Genomic DNA, 24,864 nt, shown 5'->3' with positions numbered 1-24,864 from the left:
AGGAGAAGGCTAGAGATCCCCTAAAGGTGGCACGGGAATCCTTTTTCATTTCTATGACATGGAAATGAGAAGCAAAAAGGATACCTTAACTTGTTTTCCTATGTGCTCCAAGGGAGACTAAAAAGAATCTTAACTTACTGGTGCTGAGCAGACAGTGAGTGCAGGTGGGGAACAGCCTAGAAGTTGTAATTGTGCAGACCCCACTCCTGTTGCCTGAGTGACTAACGAAACTTCTAACCACAAATTTAAAAAGACCCTGGCCTGTTAATATTGCCAGACACCTCAAAAAAACAAACAGATCCTTTGAAGAGGAGTGCATCTTTGTCCTCAATCGCAAAGAATGTATTCACATTATTTTATAAGGAAAAGTGAGCAGTTCACAAATGAGAATCAACACAAATAACAAACAGGGAATGTAAATCATGTAGTTATTAGATGAATATTAAGAAGATTATGCCTGGTATATTTGCAGAAATAAACATGTGTGCAGGAGGGAAAAAATCTAAATAATGACTGTTTGTAAAAAATTTTGGAAATTCCTGGAAACTGTATGGAAAAAGACAGCTGATACACCAATAAGAAAACCTTTTATGGGCTGGAGAGATGGCTCAGAGGTTAAGAACACTGACTGCTCTTCCAGAGGTCCTGAGTTCAATTCCCAGCAACCACATGGTGGTTCACAACCACCATCTGTAATGAAATCTAGTGCCCTCTTCTGGCCTGCAGACATACATGCAGGCAGAACACTGTATACATAATAAATAAATAAAACAAAAAACAAAAAACTTTTATTTAAAATATGCTGGGCATGACACTTGGGAGGCAGAACCAGGCGGATCTCTGTGAGTTCGAGGCCAGCCTGGTCTACAGAGTGAGATCCAGGAAAGGCGCAAAACTACACAGAGAAACCCTGTCTTGAAAAACAAAACAAAACAAAACAAAACAAAAAACCTTTTATTTAAAATCTAAGGTTCTCTGAGAGGCTGAAAACGGTGAACATGCATGGGCAGGAAAATCACAATTTGACCTGCCTCAGCCATCAATATAGAAGAAGGCCCATGTATTTTGATTGTATATTGTGGTTTCTGCTTTTGTTTGGTTGGTTTTGGGGTGTGTGTGTGTGTGTGTGTGTGTGTGTGTGTGTGTGTGTGTGTGTGTGTTTCTTGTGCTTTGTTGTTGTTGTTGTTGTTGTTTATTCTGGTTTGTTTGTTTTATTTGCCTATTTGGTTCTAAAGAGAGAAAGAAAAGTTGTAAAGTTGGATAGGTGGGGAGGTAGGGAGGGTCTGGGAGGAGGTGGGAGAGGGAAAACCATGGTCAGAATATGTTGCATTAATTTTTTAAACAAACTAGTATAAAAGGCCTGGGTGCCCAGCACTCGGGAGGCAGAGCCAGGCAGATCTTTGTGAGTTCGAGGCCAGCCTGGCCTACAGAGTGAGATCCAGGACAGGCACCAAATCTACAGAGAGAAACCCTGTCTCAAAAAACAAAAACAAAAACAAAAACAACCCCCCCCACACACACACACACAGAGGCCTGGGTGGCAGTCGAGTGCCACAGGGATGGATGCTGATAGGACAAAGGATGCAGGTGCTAAGAGGCTCTGTTCAAGAAACATATATAAGGAGCAGGGCGGTGGTGGTGCACTCCTTTAATCCCAGCACTCGGGAGGCAGAGGCAGACAGATCTCTGTGAGTTCGAAGCCAGCCTGGTCTACAGAGCGAGTTCCAGGACAGCCGGGGCTACACAGAGAAACACTGTCCCGAAAACAAAAACAAAAACAAAAACAAAGAATACATAAGGAAAGCTAGCCTTGTCGTTGGTGGACAGGAGCAGCAGATCTCAACTAGGAATAACACTGGAGTTTGAGAGCTCTTAATCTGAAGTCAGCAAATGGGTCACACTCTGGAGCCACTTCCTCACTACTGTAGAGCCCAAGAACACTGAAAATCCAGGTTATATATAGCATCCACAATGGCATCCCTCCAGCAGAGTGATTAATACTCGCGGGGCCTTGAAAGTATGAAGACAGGTCCGCCACCTGTACCCATCTCAGTGCCACATTTGCTTCCTTCACTCCAAATTCAACTGGGACACACGCCCCGGCTAGAACGTTGGCCACCTATAGGCTGTGATCTGGAAAATCTCAGGAGGGTGAGATAGTCTTACCGGCCCACAGGCTGCAAAGCTACATGTGGCCAGCAGAGGGCATTGCTGCACAAAGATGGGAAGCCAGTAAAGTGAAGCTAGGTTTGACAGACGTTGGGCATCTGTTCGTCTAATCAAGGCTCAACATTAGCCTAAACCATACACACAAAAAAAGCAAGGGTTCCCAAGTTCAATTCCCTATGCAGTTTTTAAAGACTCAGAAGGAAGCCGCTCCAAAATTCAGTCTGTTTTTCTTTTTCTATCTTTTTGCCCCTCTTTTTTTTTTTTTTTTTTTTTTTTTGTTCCACTTCAGTATATGTAAAAGAACGCTTTTAGCCGGGCGGTGGTGGCACACACCTTTAATTCCAGCACTCGGGAGGCAGGGGTAGGCAGATCTCTGTGAGTTAGAGGCTAGCCTGGTCTACAGAGTGAGTTCCAGGACAGAAACCCTGCCTCGAGGGGAAAAAAAAGTATGCTTTCACCAATTAGCTGCTTTCAACATACATTCACTTTTATTTATACATTTTTTTCATTAGGGAGTAATATTTGTTTCCCTCTTCTCCTCCTCCTCCTCTTCTTCCTCTGGTTTCATGTTGTTTCTTCCTAGTAGTAGTGCTTGACTTGCTTAGTTTTTAAAAAAACACTCTTACATTTATTCTTTGTCTTACATTGTTCTAATTTTAGTCTAAAAATTTTCTTTATTGAGAAATCCTCTTTGTATATGTCTTTTACTTTTTCTCTTCCTAATATCTTGCTCTCTCATTATTCTCTCCGCAACATTCTTTTCTGCAATTATTATTATTACTATTATAATTACTCTTCTTGCCTTTTACTTATATTTTCTTGTTTCTACCCTCTCCTGACTCTTCATATCATTAATATACCATCCACACACATCAACTAAGTAGCCTTTGCTGTTGTTTACTCTTAGCTTTTTTGGGGGGCTGCCACCCAACTCCCAAATAAATCACACACAGAGACTTATTATGACTTATAAATGCCCGGCCTTAGCTTAGTTTGTTTCTTGCTGGCTTCCCTTAACTTTAAATTAACCCATTTATCTTCTGCCCTTGGGCTTTTTCCTTTTCTTACTTCTGTACTTCTTGCTTTCACTCTTACTCCATGGCTGGGTGGCTCAGTGGCTGGCCCCTGGTGTCCTCCTCCCCTTGTTCTCTTGCTCTTTCTTCTTTTCCTCCCAGATTTCTCCTTCTCTTTATTCTCTCTACCTGCCAGCCCCACCTATCCTTTCTTCTGCCTCACTATTGGCCGTTCAGCTCTTTTAATTCTGTGAAGCTGTGTTACTGTGCCTGTCTAAAACACCATCAGGTGTAACACAGCTTCACGGAGTTAAACAAATGCAACATAAAAGAATGCAACACAACTTTGTATCATTAAACAAATGTTCCACAGCATAAACAAATGTAACACACCTTAAAATAATATTCCACAACAAGCCTTTAACTGAACATCACATTATATAGTAGTTTGCCTTTTCCTTTTTTGGTCATTTCTGATGTGTGATGACAGTTAGTTGATATTAGGTATATTTCTAAGTCTTGTATGGTTTGATGTTGTTGATACAGCCCTTTGTGTTCTATTGTCTTGGTAGGATTGTGGGATTGAGCCTTCAGGAGTACATTGCTAGGCCTGGTGGTGTAGTAGTGCACGCCTTTAATCCCAGCACTCTGAGAGACAGAGGCAGGTGGATCTCTGTGAGTCCAATGCCAGCCTGGTCTACAGAGTGAGTTCCATGGCAGGCAGAACTGTCTCAAAAACAACAACAACAAAAGAAATATGAAACAGCAAAGTCACTTGACTCTTAAAACAAAAACAAAAACAAAAACAACCCAGAGCTCCTCAGCTACTGGACGTATGCAATATCTAATGAAAAATTCAAAAATATACTGATAAAAATGATCACTGATAGGGATAGAGAAATGGTTCGGAGGTTAAGAGTGCTAACTGTTCTTCCAGAGGACCTGGGTTTAATTTCCAGGACCCACATGACAACTCACAACTGTCTGTAACTCCAGTTCTAGGGGACCTGATACCCTCACATAGACATACATGAAGGCAAAACACCAATGTAAATAAAAAGAAATAAATTTACAGAAATGATCACTGACTAAAAAGAGGATACAAACAAGAAGATGAATTCAATCCAAGACCTGGAGAGAAAAGGCAACAATATAGAGGGGGAAATCCAGCAAAATAGTTGAGGAAATCAGCAGTATGGATGGAAAAGCCAATAATATAGAGGAAAAATTCAGTGATAAAATTGAGATTTTGAAAAAATAGAAATGTTGGAAATGAATAATCAATACATCAAATAAAACCACAGTGGGAATCATTACTAATAGAGCACACAAAGCAGAAGGAAGAACATCAGAGATGAAGAGTGTTGTTGGTTGGTTTTGTTCTTTTTACTCTTTAGCTCTTCTGTGGGCCCACCACCCAGCTCCCAAATAAATCCATGGAGTCTAATTCTTAATTATAAATGCCTGGCCTTAGCTTGGTTTGTTTATAGCCAGCTTTTCATAACTTATATTATCCTATCTTTGGCCTTGGGGCCTTTATCTTTCTGTTTCTGTATCCCTTTTCTTTCCTTCTTATTCCATGTCTCCTTGGGTGGCTGGGTGGCTGGGTGGTTGGCCCCTGAAGTCCTCCCTCCTCTCTCATTCCTTCTCCCAGATTTCTCCTTTTATTTATTCTCTCTGCCTGCCAGCCCCTCCAATCCCTTCTCCTGCCTAGCTATTGACCATTCAGATCTTTATTAGACCATCAAGTGTTTTATGCAGGCAAAGTAACACAGCTTCCCAGAGTTAAACAAATGCAACATAAAAGAATGCAACACATCTTTGTATCATTCAACAAATGCTCCAAAGCATAAATAAATGTAACACTTCTTAAAATAATATTCCACAACAGAAGAGCAAGGTTGATGAATATATTCAGACATCAACAAGATAATATAGTAAATAAGTCAGCAAAATGGCTCAGTGGGTAAAGGTGCTTGCTGCCAAGCCATTGACCTGAGTTCAATCCCTGGGACCTGCATGGTGAAAAAGGAGAATTGACTCCTGCAAGTTGTCCTCTGACCTTCACATGTATGTCATGGCATGAACATGTATACATGGAGGTAAAAAGATAAATACAAGTTGGGCGTCGGTGGCACACGCCTTTAAAACCAGTACTTGGGAGGCAGAGCCAGGTGGATCTCTGTGAGTTAGAGGCCAGCCTGGTCTACAGAGCGAGATCCAGGACAGGCACCAAAACTACACAGAGAAACCCTGTCTTGAAAAACCTAAATAAATAAATAAGTAAGTAAATAAATAAATAAAAAATAAATGTATGTGAAAATGAGTGATTGTGATAACAATACTGAAGAATTCTGAGGTAGAATCAGGAGACCAAAGACTCCATGAGCTAGAAGGAGCTAAGATAAATGCTAATAGTGTAGAGATTCTATTCAATGAAATTATAGCAGAACAATTTCCAAATGTAGAGAGATATTCAAATATGCAGACCCCTAAGTACATGCAAAAAAAATACTACAATCAAGCTGCCAAAAATGCAAAGCAAACAATCATTCAAAGCTGTAAAGGAAAAAAGCCAATTCACTTATGAAGTCAGACCTCAGTTCTCTCAACAAAACCCCTAAGATCCATGAGAGTAAGGAACCATGTAGTTCAAGCCCTGAAAGTAAATACCTTACCCACCAATATTGCTTTATCCAACAAAACTATCTTTTAAAGTCAATAGAGAAATAATAGCCCATCAAGACAAGCTAGCTAAGGTAGTTTATGTTTCTCAAGCCAGTGCTGCAGAAGATAAGAGAATAATATACACAGAAGAAGAAAGACAGCATCAATCACAAGATCACAGGAAACAATAAATTTCATGAGAATAATGGATGAACAAAGGAAAGTCAGGAAAGAATCTGTCATGTCCCAACACAGTAAACCAGCAAACTCCCAGCACTAATAACTGAGATAGAAGAGATCAAACAATAATTCAACCAACTAGAAAAACAGCCAACATTTTAGAAACTACTAAACATTTCACCATAATAACTTTCAGCACAATGGCCTCAGCTCACCAATAAAGAGATACAGACTGGCTGACTGACTTCTGAGTGTCTAAGGCAGGAAGGCAATCTATCAAATTAATGGAAGCAAAACAAAGCTGGAATCTATTCTAAGATCTGATAAGGTCAACTTCAAATCAAAACTATTCCAAAAATATAAAGAAGGTCACTATTTATTAATAAAGGGAATCATTCGTCAAGAAGATAAAGCAATAGTAAATGCATATGCACTAAATGAGGCTCCTAATTTCATAAAGCAAACAATAATGTACACAAAACATCAGATGGCTTCACTACCCCACTCTCATCCAAACTTAACATCAATCAATCAATCAATCAATCAATCAAAAAACATTCTGTAGAACAAACAGATTTAGCAGATATATAGAGAGATTATTTCATCCCACAGGTACAGAATATACCCTCATTTCAGCAGTCCATGTACTTTCACAAGACACATTCTAGATTACAAGGCAAATCTTTATACAAAAGAATCCAATCTTTTTTATCTTATAGGATCATAGTAGACTAAAACTAGAAATCAGTAACTAGAGAAATGACATAAATACATGGAGACTGAATGAGTGACTGTTAGGTCATTGAAGAAATCAGAAAGGACATTTAAAAATTCTTAGAATTAAATGAAAATGAAAGCCACAATGTATGACAGTCATTGGAAAAAGCTAACACATTTCTGAAAGGTTTTTGACTGACTTAATTCTTTTGCTTGTACCCTCTTTTAGGTCAGCAATCACATCTACCAGTAAACTTTTAAATATTTATCCTGTGTTTTACCTATTTCAGTAAACTTTCAAAATCTCTGGAATTTAATATATATGTTAGAAATCATACAGATCCCAAATAAATAACCTAATGATGAACATCAAGGTCTTGGAAAAAACAAGATCAATGTAAATCCAAACAGCAGTAGCCAGCAAGAAATAATAAAGATCAAGGCAAAAATTATTAAAATGTGCTGTGGGATAATGTCCTTGTACACTGGTTTAATAAAATGCTGATTGGCCAGTAGCCAGGCAGAAATTATAAGTGGGGCCAGCAGAAGAGGAGAATGCTGGGAAGAGGAGAGCAGAGTCAGGTGTCGCCAGCCAGACACAGAGGAAGCAAGATGTGAAGGCAGAACTGAGAAAAGGTACCAAGCCATGTGGCTAAACATAGATAAGAATTATGGGTTAATTTAAATGTAAAAGCTAGTCAATAATAAGCCTGAGCTAATGGCCATACAGTTTGTAACTAATATAAGCCTCTGAGTGACTACGGGACTGGTGGATGAGAGAGATTAGTCCTGACCCAGGACCAGGCGGGACACAGGAAAACTTCAGCTACAGAAATGAAAGCTAAAAGAACAATATATAAAATCAACCAGAGAGATGATTTTTGGAAAAAATAAGCAAGATCAACAATTGATAAAACCATAGCCAAAATAAAAGGAGAGTGAGAAGATCTAATTTTTTCCTCTTTTTTTATGTATAAAGGTGCTTTGTCTGCATGTATGCCTACAGACCAGAAGGGTATCAGATTATGAACCGCCACGTGGGATCTAGGAATTGAACCCAGGACCTCTGGAAGAGCAGCCATTGCTCTTAACTGCTAAGCCATCTCTCCAACCCCATGAACATCCAAATTTATAAAACTAGAAGTGAAACAAGAAGGTTAGGAATGAATTTAATGAAATTTGGAGAGTTATTAGTGAATACACTGAAAATTTATATTCCAAAGAATCATAAAATCTAGAAGAAATTAATAAATTCCCACATGCAGATGACCTACCGAAATTAAACCAAGAGGATATAATATTGTGTAGGGTGAACATGATCAAAATCCCCTATATACACATATGAAATTGTCAAATAAGAAACAAAAAATATTTTTAAATGATGCAAAAAGATAACTCAAGAAATGGATAAAAATAGAAACAGAAACATGAAATAAGAGACAAATTTGGAAGGCCAATAAATACATGGGAAGTAACACAATCTCACTAGTACTCAGAGGCATGCCAACTCAAAGCAGCACTCCCGGCTTCGGCTCCTCTCAGACATAAGCAGAACTTAGGCCTGAAACAAATGACAGGCATCCTAACACAATAAAAGTGAGACTTTACATTGGTCCAACCATTTGAGAGAATATTTGGAAATAGAAGGTAAACTATAATCTGCCAATGCCACTCCTGAGTATATCTTAGATCAGTAGTTCTTACACTTCTAAGTTCCAAGCTACTCTTTTTCCTTCCTCCACCTTCCAAATGCTGGAGTAACAACCAGTGTGTGTGTGCTAGGGATGGAACAATGTCTTGGCATATGCTAAGCGATCACCATGCTAACTGAGCTACATAGCCAGCCTCCAAGATACTTTCAAACTGGTAAAACTTACTGCAAATGTTAAACAGCTTTGGTTCACATGAACTGTATTTATTGATACATACCAGACTAGAAAATAAAATTGAGAAATTAAAAAACTATGTATTGCCATCTAAAAGGTAACAAAAACTCATGTTAATGTGAATGACATTTTATAAATTTTTTTTCCAAAACAAAATTCTTGTTTTGTTTTGTTTTGTTTTGTTTTTTGAGACAGGGTTTCTCTGTATAGCTTTGGAGACTGTCCTGGAACTCGCTTTGTAGACCAGGGAGGCCTCAAACTCACAGAGATCCACCTGCCTCTGGCTCCCGAGTGCTGGGAAGGTGTGTATCACCACCACCTGATTCAAAACAAAATTTTTAGTGCATAAAGTGGCATTATTTTACATTTCTGAGGTATGTTTAGCTGAAGTAGAAGATAGCTGAATTTTGTTTCTGAAGTTTTTTTTGTTGTTGTCTGTTTTTTTTAAAAGATTTATTTATTTATTACATATACAGTATTCTGCCTGCATGTGTCCCTTCACGCCAGAAGAGGGCACCAGATCTCATTACAGATGGTTGTGAGCCACCATGTAGTTGCTGGGAATTGAACTCAGGACCTCTGGAAGAACAGCCAGTGCTCTTAACCACTGAGCCATCTCTCCAGCCCGAGGTTTTTTTGTTTTTGTTTTTTGTAGTTTGTTTTTGAGTGAGGTATATGAACAGTAGAGAGACTCATATAGATGAAGGATTTGAGAAGATGTAGAAAAGGCTTTTTAGGAAAATTCAGCATATCTTCATGATAAAATCTCTGAAAACAGGAATGGAAGGATGCCTCAATATAACAAATTAAATATGCCAAACCTATAACTGACATTATACTAAGTGGGGAAAATACTGAAAGCATTTCCTCTAAAGTCAGGAGCGGGACAAGGATGTTTACTCTGCTCTTGTTCAACATAGTGCTTGTGTTAGTTAGGGTTTCTATTGCTGTGATCAAACACCAGGACCAAAAGAAACTGAGGAAGGAAAGGGTTCATTTCATCTTAGACTTTCAGGTACCAGTCCATCAGTGAGGGAAGTCAAGGCAGGAACTCAAGCAGGGAAAGCATCCGGATGCAGGAGCCGAAGAGGAAAGCCGTGGAGAGGGGTGCTGCTGACTGCCTTGCTCCTCCTCGCTTGCTCGTGTGCCAGCCAGGAGCACTTGCCTCACAGGAGCACTGTCCACAGTGAGCTAGACCCTCCCATATCAGTCATTCATGAAGAAAGTGTCCCACAGACTTGTCCACAGGCTAATCTGATGGGGGCATGTTCTCAACTGAGGGTCCTCTTCTCAAATGACTCTAGCTCGTGTCAAGTTGACAAAAAATTAACCAGATCAGTGTTCAAAGTCTTATCTATAAGAGTAAGACAAGAGAAAGAAATAAAATGGATACAAATAAGACAGGAAAATTTCTCAGTACTTTGGAGGTAGAAGCAAGAGGATCAGGGGTTTAAGGTCATTCTCAGCTCCATGGAGAGCTTTAAGCTAATCTCAGATACCAGAGACCCTGTCTCAAAAAGTAAGTAAAGGGCTAAAGAGATGGCTCAGCAGTTAAGAGCACTAGCTGCTCTTCCAGAGGACCTGGGTTCAATTCCCAGCAACCACATGACAGCTCACAACTGTCTGTAGCTCCAGCTCCAGGGGATCTGACACTCACACACCAATGTACATAAATAAAATTACATAATTAAAAAAAAGAACTTTCAACATTAAAAAAAAAGGGTAAGTCAAGGCAGATGGCTCTCTGTAAGTTTGAGGCCAGCCTGGTCTACAGGGTGAGTTCCAGGACAGCCAAGGCTACATAGAGAAACCCTGTCTCAAAAAACAAACAAACAAACAAACAAAAAAAGTCAAAGAATTCCTGTTTACCGATGACATGATACTATACTCAATACTTAAAAGACTCTAGGTACTCCACCAGAAAGTTCTTATTCCTGATCACACGTTCAACAAAGTAGAAGGACACAAAACCAGCATTAAAAAGTAGTTGCTTTCCTGTGTGCCAATAGTCAAATTCTCAAAAGAGAAATCATGGAGAGATCCTATTCCCAACAGCTTATTTTTTTAAGTACAAATTAAACTTTCCAAGGAGGGGGAAACCTTCTATAATGAAAAGTTTGAGACATTAAAGAAGCAAATTGAAGGCGGTGAAAGATAAAGACCTCCCATGCTCGTGGACTGGTGGAATTAACAGTGTCAAATAGTTCTAGTCCCAAAAGTGACCCACAGAAAGAATGAATGCACCCCCCCCATTAAAATCCATATGACATTCATCACAGAACTAAAAATCAATATAAAGGTTTCCATGAAAATACAACAGAAACACTACCCCCCAGGAGGCAAGGCTAAGAAAAAAGCTGGAGCTATCAGGATACCTGATTTCAAATTCTATTACAGAGCGGCCATGTTAAAGTTCAGCATGGTACTGGCACAGAAACATAGATGAAGAACAATAAAATAAGAGGCTCGGAGTTACAGCCACATAATTTTTGACAAATTGGGGGTCATAGAGCTTCCATGGAGAGAAGTCGGCCTCTTTAGCAAATGGTACTGGGAAAACTCGATTTCCACTTAGAGAAGAATGGGAACTCCATATCTTTCATGGTGCACAAAAATCACTTCAAACTGGAACAGCTCAAAGACCTTTTAAAAAGTCCTGAAATCTTGAAACTGCTCGGAGAAAGCATAGGTAAAGCACTTGAAGACACAGGCAAAGACAAAGATTTTCTGGAAAGGGCTCTAATAGCACAGAAAACAATCCAAGAACTGACTAAGGAGAATGAATATACATAACCAAAAAAAAGCTTCTGTGTGGTAAAGTGAGGGAGAGTTAGCAGGACATGACTAGACAGGAAAAGTGAAAGTGGATTCTCTAAGATTGGTTTCTAGTTCCCAGAAGACATTGTGAGGCATGTACTGGTTCAGGGGCGGTATCTGAAGGGGACCAATAGAGGAAGCGGGGAGGGCTTCCAGCTCTAGGGCCCCACCCATCCCAAAGGAAGCAGTTTGCTTGTTTCAATCAAGCTGTTACTTTCACTTTCTCAGTGACTCGGTCTTCTGTCTTTCCCAGATATTCAACTTTGTCCACCCTATGGAATAAACGTGGGGACCCTCTACCTCACTACCAGCACCTCTATTACGGAAGGCAACAATCATTAAAGTGAAGATGGTCTTCAGAATGCAGCAAAGTCTTCGCCAACTACAAATCAAACAAGGACCTAATATCTAAGATATATAAAGAACTATAAAGCTAAATACTAAAAGAACCTGGTGTGGTGATGCACACCTTTAATTCCAGGACTCAGAAGACCAAGGCAGGCAGACCTCTGAGTTCGAGGCCAGCCTGGACTACATCCTAAATTCCAGAACAGACAACTACATAGTGAGCCTCTGTCTCCAGAAAACAAAACAACCAAAATCCCTGAAGACCAAGAAAACAGGAAACACTAAAATCCAGTCAATAAATGGGTTCTTAAACTGAATAAACAGTTCTCTAAAGAAAAACTAAAACTGGCCAGTAAACATTTTTTAAAAGTGTTCAGCATTCTTAGCCATTCAGAAAATACATTTTAAAACTAATTGATACTCTATGTCAGCCCAATCAGGATGGCTAGCATCAAGAAAACAAACAATAGCAAATACAAGGATTGGGGAAATAAAATCTTTACACACTGTTGGTGGTAGTGCAAACTGGTGTAGCCACTATGGAAGTCCGTATGGAGAATCTTCAAAACACTAAAACAAGACCTATATTATGACCCAGGTATATACCCTAAGTCAACATACTACAGAATGTTGTAGACTATTATTTTAACTAGGCAAAAATGTGTTATATTTGTTTCTGCTGCAGAACATTACTTATTGTGTGAAGTGGGTTACTTTTGTTTATGGTGCATTTGTTTAATTTTGAAAAGGCATGCTACATTTGTTTCACCTTGCCTGCTTAAGTCACCTGATTGGTCTAATAAAGAAAGAGCTGAACTGCCGAGAGCTAGACAGAGAAAGGATAGGCTGGGCTGGCAGGCAGAGAGAACAAATAGGAGGAGAAATCTAGGCTCAAAAAGAAAAAAAGGAATGAGAGAAGAAGAATGAGAGGAGAGAAAGAGGGAGGGGGACATGCCCAGGGCTAGAAGCCAGACAGCCATCAGCCAACCAGATACAGAGACAACAAGAAAGCAGGAAAGGTAAAAAGACCCAAGGCAAAAGGTAGCTAGAGAAACAGGTTCACTAAAGTTAAAGGAGCCAGCCAGAAAAGAGCTAAGCTAGGCTGAGCATTCAAAACTAATGAGTCTCTGTGTCATGATTTGGGAGCTGGTTGGTGGCCCAAAAGAAAAAGCCTGCTACAACAGAGATGCTTTCCCATTCAGTTTATTGCTGTATTGTTCTTGGTACCAAATACATGGAACCATTCTAGATGTTTAAGAAGAACTGGACAAAGAACATGTGGTACAGATACACAATGGAACTTTATTAAGGCCTAAAGAAAAATGAAATCACAGCATTTGTGAGGAAATAAATGAAACTGGAAATGATTGCATTAAGCAAAACAAGGCAGACTCAGACAAATACCACATTTCCCTCAGATGTGTTTACTCTAGAGTCTGTGTGTGTGTGTAAATTTGTATGTGTGTAGCTCATGAGAGTAGAAAGGGGATCCAGAAAGGGGAAGAAGAAATCTTAGGAGAGGGAATAAAAAGGTGATTATTGGAATATTGGAAAACATGTGATGAAAGTAGAAAGAGGGGCTGTTTGGGCAGAAAAGTCACCGGCAAGAAGACGACAGAGGGAGAATATAGTGTAGAGGGATCGGTTACACACACACACACACACACACACACACACACACACACACACAAAAAAAAAAAAAAACAAAACCAATGCCATCTATCTACTTTGTATTACTATTTAAAAATAAATTTTAAAAAGAGTTAATGACGACTTCAAACACAGACAAAAATAGAACATCACAGAGAATGATAAGTATCCATGGCAGATAATAAATCTGAAGCATTAGAGGCCCAAACATCAAGGTTCATTCAATAAATACTTTCCAGCAATACTTGCTGTCTAGTAAGGATGCATCCAGTGTTGGGCCATTTAACCAATGCCCTATCCGGAATAAAAGCATTTGTCATATTTTCAGAAACCGCAATGGTCAATGCAGGTCTCACCAAGAAGCACTAGGACTTGAGGGAGCATGATGACTAGTGTTACTTGTCAATTTGAGAAAACTAAGCAGTACTCTTGGGGCATGTCTGGAGGGGATTATCTTGATTGTTTTCATTGAAGTGGGAAGACCCACCTACTGTGGGTGGCACCATTCCCTGGCTGGGATCCTGAACTGGACAAATGGGGAAGGGGAGCTGAGCAGCACCATGCAGTCCTAATTCTCGGTCTCCTGATTGTGGATATGCTATGACAGTTGCTTCAGCCTCCTATGCTCCGACTTCTTCACCATGAAGGAGTGTATTATTGAACTGATCCGGAATAAAGTCTCTCTCCCTTAAACTGCTTCTGTCAGCATATTTTATCACAGCAACAAGAAAACAGTCTAACACAGGGAGGGAAGGAAGGAAGATGTGCTGATGTCCTGGAAAAAAGCATTTAAAACAAAGGGAACAAGTTGAGCAAAGATGGTAGAGAGGAACATGGGTATTTTCAAAACCAGACAGCCAGCCTGCTGGAGTGGAGACAGCAAGGTGAAAGGAGTAGGAGAGGAAGCCAAGGATCAATTAAGAATGGAGGTAGGGGAAGAGTCGGGCAGATCTCTGTGAGTTCAAGGCCAGCCTGGTCTAGAAAGTGAGTTCCAGGACAGCCAGGGCTTTTAGAGGACATCCAGGGCTGTTACACAGAGAAACCCTGTCTCAAAAACAAAACAAAAAGCCACAGTTCTATGTAACTCTTGGGCATATACCTAAAGGATGCTTAATCATACCACAAGGATACTTGCCCAACTATGTTCATAGCAGCATTATTCATAATAGCCAGAACCTGGAAACAACCTACATGTCCCTCAACCGAAGAATTGATTAAGAAAATGTGGTACATATACACAATGGAGTATTACTCAGCAGTGAAAAACAATAACATCATAAAATTGCAGGAAAATGGATGGACTAGAAAAAAAATCATTCTGAGTAAGGTAACCAAGACCCAGAAAGACAAACACAATATGTACTCACTTATAAGTGGATATTAGGAGTAAAGCACAGGATAACCAACCTACAATCCATAGCCCAAGAGAAACTAGATCACAAAGAAGGCCCAAACAGGGATGAATGGATTTCCATGGGAAGGAGAAATAGAAGAGATCTCCTGGGTAAACTGGGGGTGAGTGTAGCATGAATCTTAAAAGTTCTTATTAATAAAACCAAATCCGAGGCCAGATACTGGGGTGAAAGCTGGAAGATCAGAGAAGCAGAACACACCACAGTCACCTCACCTCGCCAACAGTTGATCCTGTTTCCTCAGACTGGAAGCCTCTGAGTCCTTATCCAGGTGGATCTTAGCTGAACTGCTGCTCAAATGCCTAAAAGCTTAACCAGCCTAGTTCCTGGTCCTCATGCCTTATATACCTTTCTGCTTTCTGCCATCACTTCCTGAGATTAAAGGTGTGAGTCACCATGCCTGGCTGTTTCCAGTGTGGCTTTGAACTCACAGAGATCCAGGTGGATCTCTGCCTCTGGAATGCTAGGATTAAAGGTGTGTATGCCACCATTTTCTGGCCTCTATATCTAATGGCTGTTCTGTTCTCTGACCCCAGATAAGTTTATTAGGGTGCACAATATTTTGGGGAACACAATACCACCACAGGTGGGGGTGGAGAGGGATTAGGGAATGGGAACTTGAGGGTGTGGGTTGAGTAGGCTGAGTGCAGGAGGTGGGCTGGGGATGGGATGAAGGGGGAGAGTAGAAACAGACATCTTGATGCTGGGGGGAGGGGGGCATTTTTGGGTTAGAGAGAAACCTGGTGCCAGTGAAACTCCCAGGAACCCACAACCTAGGTCCGTCCCATGCAGGCTCCCTAGCTGTTGATCTAGAGTCTGTGAGCTTCCACGAGCTTGGGTCAGCTGTCTCTGTAGTTTTCCTGTCATGGTCTTGACCCCCTTGCTCATATAATCCCTCCTCCCTCTCTTCAGCTGGACTCCAGGAGCTCTGCCCAGTGCTTGGCTGTGGATCTCTGTATCTACTTCTGTCAGTTACTGGATGAAGGGTCTATGATGACAATTAGGGTAGTCACCAATCTGATTACTGAGGAAAGCCAGTTCAGGCACCCTCTCCACTATTGCTAGGGGTCTTAGCTGGGGTCATCCTTGTAGATTCCTGGGGATTTCCCTAGCACTAGGTTTCTCCCGAACCCCATAATTGCTCCTTCTATCAAGATATCTTTCATTGCTCCCCCTCTCCGTCCCTTCCCCAACTCCGCCATTTCATCCCTCATGTTTCCAGCTGCCATCTCCTCCCCTTGCCCCCCCCCTCCGTCAGTTTACCCAGGAGATGACAAGACTCTCTTGATTCAAGATCCTTAGTACTTGCCCCAATACAGAACTCCTGGCTAAGTCATTGTGCTGACCTGCAAGGGTGTGCATGGGGATAGGGATGGGGAATATGATGCAACCCCCACATTATTAGCAACTCTGACTCCAACCCAGATCAAAGTTAAGCATCCATAACATCATGTAACTAATATATCAAACCTAGGAATTAACCCTATGCAACTGCTACTCCATCCGTCCACAGAAATTACTACATAGCCTTGAATGTCTCCCAGACCCATTCTAACAGTCCCACTGGTGGATGGGTTTGCCTCATACTTTCTTGACCCTTCCTATTCTGACTCAGCTTCTTCTCCCTGCCTTCCTATTTCTTGCCTGGCAGAAGCCACCACGGTGGCCGCCCTACCGGGCATGCTCAGTGCTCTGGCCTGGCCTGGACTCCCTGTCTAGCAGTAACTCAGCCTGCAGAGCCGGGTCCCTTCAGTGCCCAGGTCCCTTTAAATCCATCCGCCTGGTTGCTAGGCAACAGTGCGGCCCGCGCTGGAGCTGCACTGCAGAGGCTCTACCCCGGCCAGCCTGGCCGGTCGCGGTCGCGGTGGCTGGCACTGAACAAGGGGCTGCCGCCTGCCGGTGGTGGCTGGCTTCGGGGAAGAGCGGACAGGGCTCTTCAGACCGCACCCGCGCTTCCAGGTATGTCTGTGGAAGGGACATCACGGGCTCCCCTGGCGCGCCCCTCGTTACCCCCGACTCGCCCAGTAAGAAGGCGGAAAACCAAGGAAGTCCCGGCAGCAGGTTTTTGTTTTTTGTTTTTGTTTTTTCTCTTGAGAGCCCCAGGCTGGAGCTGGCGAGTGTTTGAAAAGAAACGGGGCGTGGGAAAGGGGTTGTGGAAGGAGAAGTGGGGTCAAGCTTGTCCATTCACCCGCCCGATACAGGATCGGGACTGGGGAGGTGAAAAGTATCACCTGCAGTGGGGGCTCTAGCAACATCTCGTTCCCCGCCACCTTCTTTTCCACAGAAGCAAGGCTGGCAGGAGTTTCAGTTAACCATTCACAGAGAAAAAAATCCCCAAACTATGCATACAAAGATACAGCTTTATAGTAAGAATGTGACTCCCATAGTAATAAAGTCAGAGCCTTGGGAACTCAGGTGACTCCGTATCTCTTCTTCAAGAAGGAATAATTTCACACTAATAACAAAGAGTTGGGGTTGATAACCATACACGGTACCCAGTTTTCAATGGAACATTGTTTCTCTCACCATTCTGACCAAACAATAGAAAAGATTCTATCCGAGGAAGTGGACACTTGACCCATATGTTAGGGCCCTGAAAGATGAAAGCAGAAAACGAGAGCACTTCTCTTTGTCCTGTTTTTATAATTTAACTGTACTCTAAGGGAGGGAAGCCAGGACTAGGCTCCAGCCCTTTGCTAATGTGGCTCTTTATGCTCAGCAAGCCTCTGTCTCCACCACTGGTGGTTCATTTCTTCAATACACACAAAGGGTAGAGAGACACTGTGTTGAATACAGTTTCACCATGATTCTTGTCCCACTTGCCATGTGTATTGCCTGAGGAACAGTTGGGAAAATGTACTGGAAACTTAAAAAGAGGAATTGCTTCTGTCTGGTCTGCCACAGTGCAGGTAGACCCATGGACATTGTAGGTGTAGCATGTGTGACATTAGTACACACTTCAGAGAGGAACATGAGTTTGAACATTCTTTAAATTATATTTCCTGATTACACTTCAGGGGGATGGGGGTGGACTGTTTTTTTTCCAGCTCAAGTTGGAGGAGACCAGTGACATCCGGTCTAAAGACCTTGGACCTCAGGAAGGGTAAGTACAGTTGTTCTGGCTGTTATCTCATCCTGGGAGTTTGGAAGCCCAGAGTCTTGCCCAACATAAACCTTCAACTTTGTAACAGAATCATCAGTCTTCATTGTCAGTATGCTTTCAAGATAGCCTCATAAACATTCAAAAGAAAAGTGCCCTGAAGACTTTAGCTAAGCCAAATAAACTTCAAGGGAAAAAATTAAAGCCCTTGCCCTAAAATGTCATCCAAAGCACTTTGTAAGCGAGAGAGGAGATTATGGATTTTCTTTTCTTCTTCTTAAAAAAACAAAAACCATTCAATTAAAATCAAGTGTTACCAGATACCAGTGTGACCATTACACTTGGCTCTGGCTCGGAATGCTCGGTCATGCTACCAGAAAAAGGAATATGACAGATTTGAAGTGGAAAAATGAATTTACTCATAGTTTTGGAGAGAAAAGTCTCAGCCTGTCCTACAGCCAGTGTTACAACTTCTAAGAACACCAGGAAATGCGCATATGTAGATTTAGCTGTAAGCCCCACTTCCTGGGATTGGGACAGAGTCCTGGTGTTAGGGATCACAGTTCTTGAGGGGGGCCATTTGCTATTAACCAGCTGTGAAGCAGGTTCATCACCTCTGTTTTAATCCCTTACGACTGCCTCCCAGAAGGCAGTCTTCCTGGGTTCTGAAAGACAAGCACTTTGCCTGCCCCAACCTGCCCCAATCCTTTCCGTCTCCCCTCGGTTTGTCTAGCAGAACACACTGATCCACTTGGGTTGCACACAGTTCCCTTGGTTCTTCATTTGGTTATTAAGTGGTCTTCTACAACTTAGTGGAAGAGGGTGGGAAACCAGAAGGTATCCTAGAGGAACCAGGTCAGAATTCTCTGTTTCCTGCCCGGAAGCAATGAAAATAGAAAAAAAGTTGCAAGCTTACTCCCCGCCCCCCCCCCCCCCCCCAGACAAAGTCTCACTCTTTAGCCCTGACTGGCCTTAACTCACTCTGTAGACCAGGCTGGCTTCAAACTCACAGCCATCCACCTGCCTCTGCCTCCCGAGTGCTGGAATTAAAGACATGCACTACCATGCCTAGCGGAGTAAGATATTTTCTTTTCCTATTTTGGCTGAGCGGTTTTTCTGAGGCTCAAAAGAGTGGAAACCACCAAGAATAAAGAGAGGGTGTTCTTTGTTTTCACTTAATGGTTCCTAAGGGATGACTGAAAGCCAGACTTTTTTTTAAAAAAAAAAAAAGATTTATGCATTTTATGTGTATGGGTATTTTGCCTGCTTGCACAGATAGATGCACCACATGAATACCTAGTACAATGGATTCCCTGCAACTGGAGTTCCAGACAGTTGTGAGCGGCTGCCATGTGGGTGTTGGACATTGAACCTAGGTCCTATAGAGGAGCAGCCAGTGCTCTTAACTGCTGAGCCATCTCTCCAGCCTGGAAAGCCAGCTGAGGGAAGTTGAATGGCTGAGTAGTGACTGATGTTGCTCAATATGGGTGTGTGTGGGGGGGGTGAACTTTACCAACCATCACTCCACGTTTACATAGCTTGAGAAAGAGGATCTTTGTGAGATGGGCAAAAGCCCCTGACATCCTCCCATAACTGCTTCCCAGTCACTGCCTACCTATGACACGACAAATAGCTGCACTTACAAACAGACCTGTATTTATACAAAGAGAGTTCTGAACATTTGAAACCATACTCTAATGTAAATGGAATAACACAACAGAGGGAAAAAAACCATATTGGGGTTGCATCAGGAACTTTCCCAAAGCATATGATTTCAAATACAAATATTTTAGAAAACAAATAATTAAGTTTCCTGTACACCTTAATGGAAGATTCCTCCCCAGGGCCTGACCTTGAACATGAAAGAGAAGTGGTTTTATTGATTTCTTCTTTCCCAATAAACAGTAGCATATCATTTTCTGAAGCTGTATGAAGATAGATACACTTTCACCTAGTATTTTCAGTACAATGATAAATCTGAGAGTCTTAATAAATAATCACTCTTGGATTTGTCCTCAACATTAATATTATGTTACATCACATTACATTATTAATTCACTCTCAATTTGTTTAATCAGTGATTCCAAAACACTTTTTTGTAGCTTTGTTTGTTTGTTTGTTTTTCAAGACAGGGTTTCTCTGTGTAACAGCCCTGGCTGTTCTGCAACTTGCTCTGTAGCCCAGGCTGGCCTTGAACTCACAGAGATCTGCCTGGCTCTGCCTCCCAAGTGGTGGGATTAAAGGTGTTCGCCACCACCATTCTTGACTTCAAGCCTCTCTAGAAGCCCCCCTCCTCCCCCTCCTCCTCTTAGTTCACTGAAGATATCTTTGACACAAATCTTAAGCACAGAGGTTAACAGAAAGAGAGGTGCTCAGGAAACAAATAAGACACACCCGACATTCGTTGCGAACCATTTTGAAAAAACATACCAAGCATGAGGCAGGCCATCTCTTACTGCCCCCAAATGCCCCACGACTTTGCCACCACAAAATAGTTCCCAGAGGATCAATGGCGATGTTTTCAGGTAGAGCAAGTGTAGCTCGAGTTGTATAACTAGCTGTGCCGCCCCGAGGCCTTCCAGGGAAAAATTTTCCTAGACGCCCTCTGATGTTATTTTTGTCGTGACTTTATTTTTCTCCTGTCTGTGTTCTGACTGGATTCTTTGAATTTTTCATTTCTCTGGGGTCCTTCGAGGTTCAATGTATAGTGGAGTGGACACAAGAACACATGTGCACACTGCCCAGCTGAAAGGGCCTGTGTGTGCTTTCAGTAACGGCTTCCCGAGTCTGCTGAGGCAAATCACCTAGTGAGGTTGATTGAGGACAAAATGGCTGCCCGGCCAAGGTGGGGGGATGTCATTATTTTTCAAGCATATCCCTTGTCCTTGCTCCTAGTCCTCATGCCATACTTGCTCTGCCCGAGAAAGCAAACTGCGCTGAAGAAGGTGCTGCTGACAGATCTCAGGCCTCCTTGGAGCGTTGCCACGCTCTAACTAAATGTGGGAACAAGTCCTTAAAGGCTGTCTTGCCAGTGAAAGAGAAAAGGGAGCATCTGGGAGACCCCTTGACCCTGCCTGGGGAAGCCTGGGGAGAGGAATGCCAGGAGCCTTTCAGACATTTCTTTCTCTCTTCCCCTCCCCCCGTCAGCTTTTCTCTCTCCTCCTGTGGCTCCTTAAAGGATCCCCTAAGCTCTGCGAACAATGGAATCTGTTCTTTCAGTCTGTGGAATGACACCTAGCAGATGAAGAAAGGGGGTTTTCAGAACAAGCACTGACCTGGGAGACAGGAGCTCAGTTTCATGACTACAGCCTATGAGGCCTTGCTCCAGTCCCTCTGGATCTCTGAGCCAGTTGTTTAATCAATGGACTCTTCCAGCTTCTTGGAGAAAGGATTGCATTTCTAGGATTCATTGAAAGGCAAATCCTTTCAGCCACTCAGGAAATTCTACAGAGGTGTGGGGAAGAAAGACAGGGTAAAAATGAAAAAGTATGTGTGCGCATGCATCTGAGGAGCAACATTAAAATTATTTTTTGTAATTATTTTTTTTTATTTTATGTGAATTTGTGTTTTGCTTGCATATAAGTCTGTGTGAGGGTGTCGGATCCCATGGAACTGCAGGTACAGACAGTTGTGATCTGCCACATGGTTGCTGGGAATTGAATCCCCGGTCCTCTGGAAGAGCAGTCAGTACCTTAGCCACTGAGCCCAGCCCCCAAACGTGAAAATTATTAATGGAGAGTTTTCTACATGAATTCTCTCTGTACCCAGACCTCTGCCTTTGATGGCCCTCCTTGCATGGCCAGGTATAGAGTGGCCTCACCGTAACTGTGAGCAGTTTGTTTTACAGAATTCTCTGGTAAAGTTTTGATTTTTGAAAAGATGTGGCACACAAGCTCAGCCTGCTCTCTTTCCTCTTGCATCCATTCCTTTCCCTCATACTTGTTTGACTCATCTGTGTTCGTAGTTGTGAAAAGGAGAGAAACCAAGATTATGATTGATCATCATTCCATTCCAGGACAGGCATGTCATAGATGCTTCTGGAGTGTGACTGAGAGACTAAGAAAAGTCAGAAAAGACTATTTCTAGAGGAAAAACCATGATTCTGGCAAGTGTACACCATGCATTTCTTGTCACTACGGTCTGGGAATGGAACCCAGGATTTGTTACATACTAAAGAAACACTCTGTCACTGAGCTACACTCCAGTCCTGATTAACTAAACTTTTTTTTTGGCTTGTTTGTGTTTTGGATGGGGGAATCTCATGAAAGTCAGGCTGATCTCAAACTCTATGTGTAGCCAAGACTGGCCTTGAACTCCGACTCCTTCTGCCTACTCCTCCTCGGAATGCTGGAGCTGTAAAGCTGGTGCTGCCTCCCACACTGGCGGGGATTGCCCTCCAGTATTTCTAAACTTTGGATGCTGGTTGAGATTTTGTAGGCTATGTTTTCACCTGCAACTGATACTCAGAGTCTGTATATGAAAAAAAAACCACTTTCAATAGCATTAATATTTTCAATTGTTGACATGGCAGCTCATTATAAAACTGCTCTCCGAACAGAGAGAATTCTGTACACTTGGCAAAGCCTAAGACTGGACTAGCAGGAATTTATAGGTCAAGGCAGAAGGGCATTTGGCAGAGTTAGTCATGAGGAAGTCTGCCTGGTACACTTTACCAGAAGCAGCTCATGTTTCATCAAGTCTTGAAGTTTCAGTCACTTTAAGGAATGAACAAACAGTAGTTCGATCTGAGAGAACGAGACACAGAGTAAGACACATTGAAGGAAACGGTATTAACAATATTTGCCTAGTAATTTCAAAAGAACCTCTTGATTATTTTAAAGCAGTTTGTTTTCATGCACACAGTTGCCTTCCCGTAGAACTGTCTACAAAGAAGAACTAAATGCATTCATTTACTGATTCCATTTCATGGGATGGAAGAATATTACAGGTGCAGGTGTTCGCAGACCTTAGCTGCGTTAGCCCCTTTCATCTATACAAAAGGGAAAGAAGGTCCGAGTCACTCGATAGTTTGAGGAGAGATGGCCCTCAACTGTTCAGGCACCTTCAGGTGCAAACAAGCATTCTTAGTTCTTTCTACTTCGTGGGCGACTCATGAAGATCGTTTAGCTTGGTTTTAAATTTTGTTTTTCAGGAAATCAGAGGTGCCCAACAAAATGGATGCTAGACGAAAGCAGTGGAAAGACAATACGTTCACTCCTTTTTTAAATGAGCCTGATGTTCTAGAAGAGGCTGCTCCTCTTCAGTCTTTCTCTGAAGAAACACCTGCAGACAAATCCAGGAGAATGGGGAGAATTTTTAACTTTGCCAGTAAAAAGGTTCAAGAAGGGAACACATTTAGGAGCAAAGACTGTTATTCCCCAATAGTGGAAAGAGAACAAGACCCCAATTTAGGAGAGAGAAGGATGAACGCGTCAAAGAACGTGGCAAAGACAGATTCTGCCTTCTTGGACTTGCTTAATTTGGGTGGTGCAACCAAGGCAAGTTCCTACAGAAGGGAGAGCGCCTCCGCGTGGAGTAGAAAGGAATTGCCGACTGCCGTACAAGGCACCAGGAAGAAATGGTCAGAAGAAATGCCACCAAAACTCCGTTTGCACCTCCTGAACGAAGAGCTGGGAGAACTTAACCTGAAATGCAGGGAGATTGAAGAGGACTTTGAAAACGCCGAAAAAGAACTTTTGAACTCTCGAAAGGAAGCCTCAATGAAATCTGTCAATCTTCAAGAACCAGGGACAGCTGCTTCAAAGAATGACTGGGAACTGCAAGCTTTAAAAAATGACCTGTCTGAAAAAGTGACAAACGTAAAAAACTTAACCGAAGAGCTCCAGCAAGCCAAAGAACTTATGTACAGGTTGGATCTAGAGAACAGAAACTTGAAAGACACTCTCTTGAAACTGAAGCAACAAACTGAACTCAGTACTGCACTCCTCAGAGAAGAGATGAGATTGTTTTACGAGCTGGAAATGGAAAAGATCCGCTTAGAGCTGGGTGCCATCAAGAATGAGCTGAGAGCTGAGAAGACCCTGCGAGCAAAGAACAGCAGAGCCCTGGAGTTGCTTGGAAGACAACTTGCTTCCGTGATAAGGTCATCGCGTACCGCTGACCACTTCACTGGGAATGGTTTTTAAACTCAAGGGGGAAAAAGCCTTTCACTGGGCAAGTCATTGAGCCAAGTCGATGTTTATTGTACCACCCATTTGTGTACTGCTAAAATGTATTTGATAGCTTGCAATCTTTATGGTGAATCAGAATACCTACAGGTGAATCAAAATACCAACAGATCGTGCAGATGTTAACTTTGAAGCATCTGTTTTCTCTTTTTGATGAAGTCATTGTCAAGAATCTGAACTGATACTTCTAAAATCTCTTTTATATGGGTGCATATATAATATCACTAAGACAAAACAACAATAAAAAACCCAAACTGATTCACCAGATCACGGATGAATCCGAATCAGCAGCATTGTGTGATCTTGTTAGCCATGTCCTTGGCACATCAATGTTCTCCCATCTGTGGTAATCAATGTGAACAATAAAAATCTTGTTTACATGTATAAGCATAGAATATGCCTGTGACTTTTGTAGTTGCCTGGTCAAACAGCAGGACAAATATGTATCTATTTTCTTTGGGGTCTAACCTTGATTAGGTACATGGAAACATCTGGGGAACACAATCTCCCCTGCTGATTTCCCCCATGCTTTTTCCTTGGACTTTGACACAGTTCTCATAGACTACAGGATGATTTAGATCACTGTTCTGACCTTTGCTAGAATCAGGGCCTGTCAGCCATGGCTCTTGCATTTTCTTATGTTGGCCAGCGAGAGGCACTTAGTTTACACAGTTCTCCCAGAGTTCAGCCAGGGGAATTTTCCAAGTCCTTAACTGG

General features: G+C 42.0%; 1 protein-coding gene across 2 annotated transcripts; it reads left to right on the top strand.

Annotated features, from left to right (window-relative positions):
• The first annotated feature begins 16,654 nt into the window (after nucleotides 1-16,654).
• On the top strand, nucleotides 16,655-24,534 carry Ccdc160 (coiled-coil domain containing 160). Of its 2 annotated transcripts, XM_016000855.3 has the most exons (3): nucleotides 16,677-16,818; nucleotides 17,907-17,962; nucleotides 23,112-24,534. In XM_016000855.3, exon 3 carries the CDS (start codon nucleotides 23,134-23,136, stop codon nucleotides 24,103-24,105), a length of 972 nt encoding a protein of 323 aa, XP_015856341.1. In that variant the 5' UTR covers nucleotides 16,677-16,818; nucleotides 17,907-17,962; nucleotides 23,112-23,133; the 3' UTR covers nucleotides 24,106-24,534. The 2 variants fall into 2 exon arrangements, with proteins under 2 accessions (XP_006982377.1, XP_015856341.1); XM_006982315.4 differs by lacking the exon at nucleotides 17,907-17,962 and having other exon boundaries at nucleotides 16,655-16,818.
• The last annotated feature ends 330 nt before the right edge of the window (nucleotides 24,535-24,864 follow it).

This window comes from Peromyscus maniculatus, chromosome X (genome assembly GCF_049852395.1).
Source record: "Peromyscus maniculatus bairdii isolate BWxNUB_F1_BW_parent chromosome X, HU_Pman_BW_mat_3.1, whole genome shotgun sequence".
NCBI lineage: Eukaryota > Metazoa > Chordata > Mammalia > Rodentia > Cricetidae > Peromyscus > Peromyscus maniculatus.
The sequence above is the reverse complement of the archived record's forward strand: the minus strand, read 5'-3'. Positions and strand labels throughout refer to the sequence as shown.

Excerpts from the sequence above, each read along its gene's own strand:
- Ccdc160 (XM_006982315.4), top strand. The coding sequence starts at position 23,134 with ATGGATGCTAGACGAAAGCAGTGGAAAGACAATACGTTCACTCCTTTT.